An 11,442-nucleotide genomic window follows, 5' to 3' on the forward strand; every position below is an offset into this window, starting at 1 on the left:
TCCCCTCGGTTCACACAACGATTGAGTAGTTTTCAACTTCAAATTAAAAAATTCGAAAGCTTCAAACGCATACTCATATATAAGCTAAAATTTAATATTCAAATTTGAACAAAACACCATTCTTTTTTCTTTTTCCTTTTCCTCCGAGAATATTAGAACAAGTTTCTTCTTGATGGAAATTAAAACAACAATCCCCATTTGGAAAAGTTTAGCAATGGATTTCATCAAAAGTAATCTCAAATTATCATTACCATATAATTTTGATGAAGAATTTCGAAAATAAAATTATACAAAAAAAAAAAAGAAAAAAAGAAAATTGTCATATGACAAATTTTTTTAGAAAAAAGCAATTGTACTTTTTTTTTTGTACATTTCAAATATGACAAGTAATTAGATATATCTGCTATCAAAGGATTATTAGAGAGCTATCTGTCTTTAAATATGTTATTTTTGTAATTTAAAAAAATGTAGTTACATGATCTCTATTATCATAATTTTTTTTTGCTATTTTTGCAAACGTAAAAAAAAAAGACCAAAAAACTTAAGTTAATGTTTAAAGACAAATTTAATACCTTATTATATCTTATCGCCTAAAAAAATATTTAGTGGTTTAAATTGGACTATCTACTCCAATATCACGTTGGACAATGGATTGATTTAAAAAATAAAGAAAGAATGTTGAATGAATTTAATTTCATTTGAAGAATGCTTTACATTGATGATTCAGTTGAAGATCTAGAGAGGGTTGTAGGAGCCAAACAAGCAGCCAAAGCTCTCTCCAAACAATTTACAATGTCCGTCATTGAAGGTCTATGCCTTCCCTCTGTAATGACACAATCAGCCGCCAAATATCCCACATACTTCACTGCCTCTATCTCAAACGGTGTTGGTGGTGGCACTTTCACATCCAATACCCTATGTATCTCATCTCTCACTATATATGGTACCATCACATCCACTACATTCCTTGGCGCTCCAATCTCATTCTTATGTATAGCTTTACATCCCGACAATAATTCCAACAACACCACTCCAAAGCTATACACGTCACTTTTTATTGTCAATTGCTGCAATCTATAGTACTCTGGATCCATATACCCTACCGTCCCTGCCGCACGTAACGATAGATGTGATGCCCCGTCGTCTGGTCCCATTAACGAGAGTCCAAAGTCAGAAACCTTAGCAGTCCATCTGTTGTCAAGGAGTATGTTTGAGGATTTGATGTCACGATGGATGATTGGTGGGGAGAGGTAGTCGTGGAGGTATTGGATCCCTCTAGCAGCATCGAGTGCGACAGCGATACGACGAGCCCAAGAAGTGGCAAGGGGGGAGGAGGGGAGGTTGTGAAGATGGTCATGGAGAGTGCCATTGCTCATGAATTCATAGACCAACATTCGCTCATGTGTGTCATCAAAGAATCCAAGAAGGCGTACGAGGTTTTTGTGGTTAATGCGAGACAATGATTCGAGTTCATTGAGGAAAGCATTGTCTTTGTCTTCTTGTCTCTTTGTTCCCCAAGCTGATGAAGAAATGGATGAAAATTCAGCTCTTTTAATGGCTACTTCACGACCATCATTCAAAACAGCCTTGTAAACCGATCCAAAGCTTCCACTTCCAATTTTGTGTTCTTCAGAAAAATTATTTGTAGCTTCAACAAGAACTGAAAGAGGAAAATCCTCCAATTTCCCAAATTGCCCTCCATTTCCCAAGCTAATTAAATGGCTCAATCTCTTCTCCAAAACCTTCTTCCCATTTCCCGGCCGTCCGACCATCGTCTCACGGTGGTCAACGCCGTCACTTGTTCCAACAGGATCCTCCATTGGACCAGAATCATGAACACGACAAACTCTGTTTTTACAATATTTGTACACAAAAAATGAACAAATCAGTACTAATGACAAACTCCCAACACACCCCACTACAAGTAAAGCCACCATTCCGCCACTCCACCGTTGACCGGAGGAACGATGCGATATGTTCGGCGGTGGCGGAGACGGCGAACGCGGCGGCGGTGGCGGAGGAAAATGAGCTCTGTTTTCACAGGGTTTACAAATCATAGTTGCTCGAGTACAAAATTGTTGTGTGTTGGGAAATGGGCCACATGGACATTGGGATCTGCAAGGACCAGGTGAAACAAAATCGAAAATAGATAACAAATTTCGATCGAAAATTTCATTTCCCCAGCAGAGTAAAGAGAAATCTCCTCTCAAAATTCCACAAAAAACATTCTTCTTGGCTTCAATCACAGTAAAAAACTCCCCTTTTAACCTTTCCGGCAAGCTGAAATTTTTTTCACCCCAACAAACAGCGGTCCCATTCAAGCGGAGGCCACAGCTCCGATTATCCCCTAAAGCCAACATTTTAAACTCTCCTGCCGGCTTCTCTCCGATCCCGATCCCCCAACACTCCAATTCGTTCCTCAAATTAATACCACATACATGCCGGAACCCGGCGGCGACCGCCGTGTACCTACCACCTCCGTCGACTGCGACGGTGGAATTCCCACTTCCCTCGCAACGAATCTCGCCGGCGTTAGAGAGCCCACAAATGAAATCGCTACCTACAGCGATGGAGGAGAAATCAAAAGTGAAATTTCGATCAAATCGCCGCCATTGCCAACATTCGAGCCGATTAGTAGCATTAATAACTCCACAAATGTGGGAATTTCCAGCTCGAAGTTCCTTCAAATTTGGGCCATCGTAAACCCTTTTGGTCTCCATGTTTGTTCCGTTTACAGAAAATCTCCAACAAACGACGATGGAATTGGAGGTGGTCGGAAAATTCCTCAACCCACAAAAAAACCCATCTCCGGCAACGATTGCAGAATAAGAATCATTGGGGTTGAAGGGAATTTGAATCCCAGAAGGAAAACTTGAACAATTCAAAGAAAATCGAGCATTCAAACTGCAAATCAGAGTCTGATTTGCAGTTTCGGAAATGGAAAGAGTGGATAAAGAGGAAACAGAGAGGAAAAGAAATGGAAAAATTAGGAAAATGAAGGAAGAGAAGGGGAAAGAATCCATGGAAATAGAAATTTCATGAGGATGAAGAAGAGGATTTGATGATAATGGAAAGTTTTTGAGTTTTGTGATTTTGTTTGTGAGAGTCAAAATAATGTAAAGGTCATATGAAGAAGAAGGGGACGCGGTTGGGAGTGAAGACTAATGACTCAGTCCTTTTGAAGATTTCATTATTACTACTTTTTTTCAAAACCAAATTTGTTTATTGTTTAATGTAATTTATTTTTAATTATTGATTAATTGAATTTGAGGAACATATGTTTAAAGTCACTCCTCACAGTCAAAGCTTCTACGTGTGGCCTCAAGCTACTACCTAAGTCAAATTTGTATCCATTTCTTATTTATTCTTATGTCATCTTTTGTTTAATAAAATTTTCTATTAGAAAAACTATAATAGGAGTTTTAAAATATAGAAAAATCACTACAAAAAGTCAGGGTATTCCCAATGCACAAAACGTCGAGTATTGAGACAGACACCTTTCCCTGAAGGTATTTTGTACACGTCAAGAAATCAAAAACACAATATTTAATTATTAACATTTCTCGACGTCGTAAATGCGTTGTCGGGAAACAAGAACCCATTTCCGACATCTGGGTGTAGGGCGTCGGAAATAGTTAGCAATTAAATAAAATATATCTCTTCTCCCAACGCACCATGCATGGCGTCGGTAATGTGCACCACTGTTCTCGACGACACTTGTTATACGTCGGAAATAGTCATCCTTGTTCTTGACACTGTGCATGGACCGTCGAAAATGTTCAAACATTAATTACGTCAGATCACGATTCCCGATGTCCCATGAATGGCTTCGAGAATGGGTTTAGGGTTTTCTGGCGCCATTTGTTGGGAATATGTGGCAGTTCCCAATGATTCACTAATGGCGTCGGGAACATGGGGGATCTTCTGACATTTTCGTGGTGCGTCGGGAGTTCCCTTATAAAAATTGAAGGGAAAGAGAGGAGATCGTTGGAGCGAAAACGTCGTGAAGGAGAAGATCATTCGTGCTGTCGCCACTGTGCCCCTACCGCCGTGCCTCTGCTGTCGTCTGCCACCGCTCTTCCCTATTTCGGTAAGTTTAAAACTAGTTTAAGTTAGGTTAGATTAGGTTAATTAGTTTAGAGTTTTGTTTTCTGAAATTAGTTTTAGGATTTTAATGGTGAATTAGTTTTAGGATATTGTTTAGGAATACATTTTGGTTTTGAAATTGAAAATTTGAATGTGTGGGTTAAAATTTGAAAGTTTGAGGGGGAGGGCGGTTTAATTGAATATTTTGAAGGGGGGTGGTTGAATTGAAATTTTGAAGGTGGTTAGGGTCAAAAATTTGAGGGGATCGAGAGGGGTGAAATTGAAAATTTAAGGAGGAGGTCGTATTGAAAACTTTATAGGCGTTAGGGCTATTATTGTTTTAAAAATTTTGTAATTTATGGTTGGTATTTGTTTTGGCTATCCTGCAGTTATGATAGCCTTCAGTTCAAATTTAGCTGTTTATTTCTTATTAGTTTTGAAATCATTTGTTGTTGATTTGGGACGGCTATCCTACAGTTGTGTGGTAGCCTTTTTTGTGCCAACTTAGTTTTGAATTTGTTAGTGTTTATGAGGGTTTGAAGATGTGGTAGGTAGCTTGTAAAGTAGTATTGTTGGAAGGGTTGGGTAGATTGCGAAGATTTAAGTTGTTTTTGGTTAATTAGGTTGTGGTGGCTATCCTGTAGTTATGGTAGCCTCTGTAGTTTAAAGTTAATTTTAGTGAAAAGTTTGAGAGATTGTTTTTGCTTATTTAGGGGAGTAAGTTTAGGGTGTGAGAGGAGAAATATACTTCTAATAAAACTTATTTAGGTTTTAGGTGGCTTTAACGATGGACAAGGGTTGGATGAAACTTAGGAATAAGTCTTCCATTGAATAGAGAGGGAGTGATCCAATTTTTAGATGTTACCAAGTTTCCCGTCGATGATTATGGATGAATAAGGTGTCCATGCAAGAGATGTATGAACTCAAATTTGAACTCATTAGAGGGTGTAGAACAACATCTACTTACTATTGGAATATCCCCCTACTGCATAGAGAATTAGTGTATCATGGAGAGCCAGTTAGCTTAAATAGAGGTACATAAAACTTTGATGAAGGAACTAGTAGTAACCATTTTGATGAAGGAACTAGTAGTAGCCACTTTCATGAAGAAGATAATATGTTTGGTATGTTGAATGATTTATTGAAATGATGCAAGTCAAGGTTCTCAACTATTGAAGTAACAAATCCTTTGACATGTTGTTAGAACTCTTAAGAGCAGTATTTCCAATGTGTAGTAGTATTATCTCTAGTTCATTTTATGATGCCAAATGAAAACTTTGTGACTTGGGCTTGGGATATGAGGCTATTCACGCGTGCAAATACGATTGTGTATTGTACTAGAAAGAGTTTGTGGATTTATAATGTTATCCTATATGAGGTGAGGCTCGGTACAAGGTTAATCATAACAGAGGAAAAATCTTCGCATAAGGTACTGTGCTTTTCGTTGTATCGAGATTACATCGCTTGTTTGTCTCGTAAGAAGGGTCCGCTGAAATGAGACGGCATAGGGATAAATGTGTTGAAACAGATGATGTGTTGAGACATCCAACTGATAAGGAGGGATGGAAGCACTTTGATTGTGAATTTCCTGATTTGGCTTCTAATACATGGAACGTGCGTTTGAGGTTAGCTTCAGATGAGTTTAATCTATTTGGTCATATGAGTATCTCGTATAGTATGTGACCTATTGTGTTAATTCCTTACAATTTGCCACCTTGGAAATGCATGAAAGTGATAAATTTCTTCAAGTCATTGCTCATACTCGATCCTAGATCTCATGGTAGGGAAATCGATGTTTATCTCCAACCATTGATTGAGGAACTAAAAGAGTTATGGAATTTCGGGGTGCGTACGTATGATTCTCTTACTGGTTAGTTCTTTCAGCTACATAAAGCCTTGTTATGGACAATTAATGACTTCTCGATGTATGGTGACCTATCAGGGTGGATTACGAAGGGGTATCAGGCATGTCTCATATGCAAGTGATAGTTCGTTGTTTGGGATACGAGGTAGAATATCCTTCATGGGACATGGACGCTATCTTCCAGAGAACCATGTGTAGTGTATAAGAAGGCTACACGATAGAAAGGTAGAGTGTAGGGCTCCTCTAGTGGTGATGAATGGGCATGAAATATTGAAACTAAATCAATTGGAGTTTCCAGTTATGAGTAATCATCCTTTAGTAAAAGATAAGAAAAGAAAGAGCGCTCTTATTTCGACAAAGAGAAGTATTTTTTTCGAACTTTCTTATTGATCGAGACTACTGTTACGTCACAAACTTGATGTAATGTATATTGAGAAGAATGTTTGTGACAACTTGGTTGTTACCTTGTTGAATATTGAAGGAAAAACCACGAATACCACAAATGCTCGGTTGGACCTACAAGATCTAAAAATAAGAAAGGATTTACACCTTATAGAAGTCGGTAATTGATTGGCCAAGCCACATGCGAGCTACATGTTGACTAGCAGCGAGCAAGTTGAGTTTTGCAAGTTCCTGAAATCAGTTAAGTTTTCCTTGTTTCTTATACTTCATGATGTGTGAATGAAAGAGGGGAAAATATCAGGTCTTAAAACGCACGACTATCATGTTTTATTACATTGGCTGCTACCTATTGGTATTCGAGCATTCTTACCAAAAAACGTGTACACTGCTATTACCGAACTATGTAGTTTTTTTCGTGACTTGTGCGCTAGAATGATAAGAGTAAGTGATTTGGACAGATTGCAAGTAGATATCATAATCATACTTTACAAGTTGGAAATAATATTTCCACCTGCCTTCTTCAGCGTTATGGTACATCTTGTCGTTCACTAACCATATGAAATCAAGGTTGCTAGTTTGGTTTCTAACAGTTGGGTGTACCCCATTGAAAGAAGTCTACGCACTTTGAAATAGTATGTTCGAAACAAAACATGTCCTGAGGGCTCTATTGCAGAAGCATATGTGATGAATGAATCATGCACCTTTTATTTGTGTTACCTAAGTGGTATTGAGACTCAATTCATTAGAGATGAGGGAAATGATGATACCATTCCAGATGACGATGTGATTGGTGAGTTCGAAATTTTTAAGTAGAAAGTACGACCATTAGGTGCGTCAAGTCTTTGAACTCTATCACAGGAAGAGAAACGCCTCTTCCATTGGTACATACTCAACAATGTAGACGGAATATCGGAGTATCGCAAATAAGCATTTCTTACCTTCGTATTTCTTAGGTATAGTTGTTAAGTATTTGTTATACATTGTTGTTACACAAATTAAACTCATGATCATTGTCGTTAGGAAACATTTGAGGTTAATACGTCAGAAGACTCAAAACGCTACTGATTTGTACAAAAGGCACCAACGAGGATTTTCTGAATGGTTCCAAAATCAGTATATAGTGTGCACACATTTGATAACTGACATGTACGCACTAACCTATTTGAACGTGATGTATATAATCATTGTCACATGGATTTCAAGTTATAGAATTGTGTGAGGCAGAAAATCTATCTCGCGATTTCTTCTCATTTACGATGGGACCATCACTTGATGTTAGGTGTTATAATTGATGCATTTTCGGTGGAGTGAGATTTCACACGTTAGAACGTGATTCCCGATGCACTACATAAAACAGTGGAGTGATGGTAATCTGTGAAAGCAATGCTAGTGGAAGTGGCGACAACAAATTCTACGATGTTCTAGACAAAGTGTTGGACATTCAATATCTAATGGGAAGGAGTGTTTGGCTATTTAAGTGTCGGTGGTATGACACCGATAACAAGAAAAGCCAAAGGACGCATGTGACATTACGGTACAAAGCTATCAACACGTCTCATTTTTGGTTCGTCGTGGAACCAATCATTCTTGCGACGCATGCACATAAAGTATTTTACCTAAAAAATAAGCGTATATAGGGCATGCCCTAAGTGACGATGTTAAGATGAGCAACTGAATATACTCAAAATCGTTGTCAACCATTGAATGGATGAACACCTTGAGGATGACACTCTATGTAGGACTGACGTTGATCCTACAATCATCGAAAGATCGGTTATGCATCATGTCGCTGACGACTACATAGACGATGGGGATGAGCAATTATCACATCAAAGCGGATCAATCAACGGTGAATGATAATGACGTACCACGTACCCACATATTTAATTAGTTTGGATTTCCAATCTAAGTATTCGTATTTGCTTAATGAATGTTTGTTTCTTTATGTCTACAGGTACTATGTCATCATTCTCGAGCGATTTCAAGGAGACATATGTGATGTTCCTCGAGTTTGACAAGGATTTAAACACTATGAGAGGGTCGTCCTCGGTAGACAACAATTCGGGTGAGTCTCTCGATACTTAACTCATAATTATATTAACTTGGTTCTCACTTTTATTTATTGTTTTATTTAGTAGAAACTACTCAACCATCTCTGACTCCTAGGAGACGTGCACAGCCTCGACTCTTGGAGTTGGAGAGGTGAACATTTTCAGTTTGCTACCTTAGATGGGTTGACGTTGGAAGAGATTACATCGAGGTCGTCAAGGGTGATCTACATGTATGTGCAATACACAATTCTGTTTTCATTTGAAACATACTTAAGTTAACCAAGCTAATGTATGATGTCTGTAGTGTAGCATTTTTTCGTGCTTGATTTCAACGATCAATCTATGAATAAATTTGTTGAGCATCAAATGCTCACTTGTTTCAAGTAGTTCAGAGGCGACTGTTACAGACACTTCAAAAAGTACAACGACCTTAAACATGCATGTGCCAACCCATCTCACATATTGGTGGGACGTATGAAAGATTAACACTTACTATACGTTCACTACATGAGTTGTGCAATCCAGTTAGCCTTTATATTTTGTAATGGTTATTGCATTTAACTTTTTATATGTATTCATAATCAATTGTATGGATACAGGAGCAATCATGGACGAATAAGGTTGTTAGACAAAAGTGACTTTACTATCATAGCAGTGGGTCGAAGTCATTTCTTCAACGACAGCACGAGCTCGTTGAGCAACAAGGTGAGCCAGTCGACCAGGTGGAGTTATTCAAGCAAACACACGTTTGAGATGACATGTTCGTATCGCAGGCCGCTCAGGATGCACATGTAAGTTCAAGCAATAATTTTGTCTTATTATGTCCTCTTTATTTGTGTCTTACTAACTTAATTGTGAAATTTGTTGCAGAATCAACCGCTGGAACTCTAGTCTCAGCCTACCAGAGGATTCTCAACCACTCTTTAGGAACAAGATATATAGATCATTTTTTGGGTAGACGACCGAGCTACTTAAAAGGTCTTTGTTGGGGTCCTAAGCCCAAGTCCCGCAAGACGACAATGAGTGCGGGCAGTTTCTCGACCTTGTATTTAAGATCCAAGGAGTATGGCATATGGATCGAGTTTAATGAAGCTAAACGAGTGATTGAAGAATAGAGAAAGACATCTGAGATGTTGGCTTCACAAGTGTAATAAATGCGAAAGCTCATAGAAGAAATGAGACGGGCATAGAGAGGACCATGATCCCTTGCGGTACGTATATATGTTTCCGTTCTTAAGTTTTTTAAATTAGATTATTTAGTGATGATATGGATATGTACTAATCTTAGGTACTTTTGTATCATTATAGGTCTCATCGGTGTAGAATGGCATATGTGGCTTGTTAGGAGACATACGCAGTTTTTGGATTTTTAAGTATTTTTTGAACATTTATTATTTTTTTAGTCTACGTATTATGTACCTTTTGGAATCGTAAACATATAAAATTGATTTTGAATTTGATATTTTATATAGTTGTTTACTAATTTATTGTTTATTTTTTTTTGTAATTTACTATTGAATAAATCGTATTAGAATCGAAAACGAATACTACAATTGAATAAAAAATATTTTAGAAAAAAATAATTAAAAGAATATATATTTAAACGATTTTTTGAACCACCAGAGATGTTGGGAATTAGGAACCGCTCCTGACGTTGTGTCGAAACGACATTGGGGATGGTATTTTTCGACGTCCTGATAATGTTAGAAATAAAGATGTTGGGAAAGGTATGTTTTCGATGTCCTGGTAACGTCGAAAATGAAGATGTCGAGAGACATACACTCCCGATGCCATGTTGGCAATGCATAAAAAATAGGACTTCCAACGTAGTTCTTCTGACTCTCTTCCCGATGTCTCGTTCTGCATTGAAAAACGAGTTATGGACGTATTTGAAGCCTATGTTGTTGTTTTTATGCATCGGAAATAGCCCGACTTGTTGTAGTGAATGAGTCAAAGTATTAATAAGTCAGTGTAAAATTTTCTACCATTCTTATAGTCATATAGACGTTGATAGAAGTCTATCAGCGTGTATAAGTAATATAAACTGATACAAATCTATCGTTGATAGATGCAAATAAAAGTCTATCAGTGTTTGTTAGTGACTTTTAGTTAGCTAAATATATTTATTTAAGTCTCCTAGTTGTTGTCATGGTTGTCCTAGATTTCGTTTTAAAATGTTTGTCTTTTAGGGCTTGTTATTGAAGTTGCAGATCTTGCATAATATTTCTTTCCATATTTAAATTATTTTGTGGATATGATTTGCTGAGATGTTTGCGTTTTTTAGAGTTGTGCCGATTTATTCTGTTTCTGTGAGTTATTTCCTTGCTCCACTGTGTTATTTAAGCTTAAGTTGCATTCATTGCTAGGGTTGCCACACATGTTTGTATTACTCTTCATTGAGATTCCGACAAAACTTTGAGTTCGAAGAAAATGTTCTTCTGTGTGTGTCGCTATTGTTCTTGTGAGTTGTTTGTTGAAGACTACATTCATTCCAACTATATTGCACTGCTTTAAAGGGAGCCTAAAGCCAACTAGAATGAGAAAGGAGTTCTTATTCATTTAGGGGAAGCCTAAGTTGCCTGAGTGAAGTTGAGTTTAGAAGAGGAGATGGAAGACAACTTCAAGTTAGAGGATGCCCAACATGCTTAGAGGGAGCTTAATATATTAACCACTAATAGCTATATATTTCGGGGGAGTTTAAGTTTTAAAATGAAGAAGTCTCACATCTAAGGGGAGCCTAGGTTTTCATTGAGTGAGCTCTACAATTTTCATTGTAATATTGAGAGTATACCAGTAAGTACAACGTTTGTAAAATTTGTACCAATATATATATATATATATATATATATATATATATATATATTTCTATTTCTATTTCTATAAATAACTTGAGACTTTTCTACTTTTTTTCATATTAATGGATGAAAAATTTAGATGATATAATTGCATGCATGCCATTAGTATCCAAACTTTACCAAAAAATTGCAAAAATATAAAAAATGCCCAAAAAATAACATTATGCATGGTTGTTGTGTAGGC

At 37.2% G+C, this 11,442-nt stretch overlaps 1 protein-coding gene across 1 annotated transcript; it reads right to left on the minus strand.

Moving 5' to 3' along the window:
* Nucleotides 1–678: 678 nt before the first annotated feature.
* Nucleotides 679–3,134, minus strand: LOC103501310 (serine/threonine-protein kinase-like protein CCR4). The gene has a single exon (XM_008464852.3). It carries the CDS (start codon nucleotides 3,021–3,023, stop codon nucleotides 711–713), a length of 2,313 nt encoding a protein of 770 aa, XP_008463074.2. The 5' UTR covers nucleotides 3,024–3,134; the 3' UTR covers nucleotides 679–710.
* Nucleotides 3,135–11,442: the final 8,308 nt, after the last annotated feature.

Source organism: Cucumis melo, chromosome 3, assembly GCF_025177605.1.
Source record: "Cucumis melo cultivar AY chromosome 3, USDA_Cmelo_AY_1.0, whole genome shotgun sequence".
NCBI lineage: Eukaryota > Viridiplantae > Streptophyta > Magnoliopsida > Cucurbitales > Cucurbitaceae > Cucumis > Cucumis melo.

Coding starts and splice junctions, on each gene's coding strand:
- LOC103501310 (XM_008464852.3), bottom strand. CDS start 3,023: ATGGATTCTTTCCCCTTCTCTTCCTTCATTTTCCTAATTTTTCCATTT.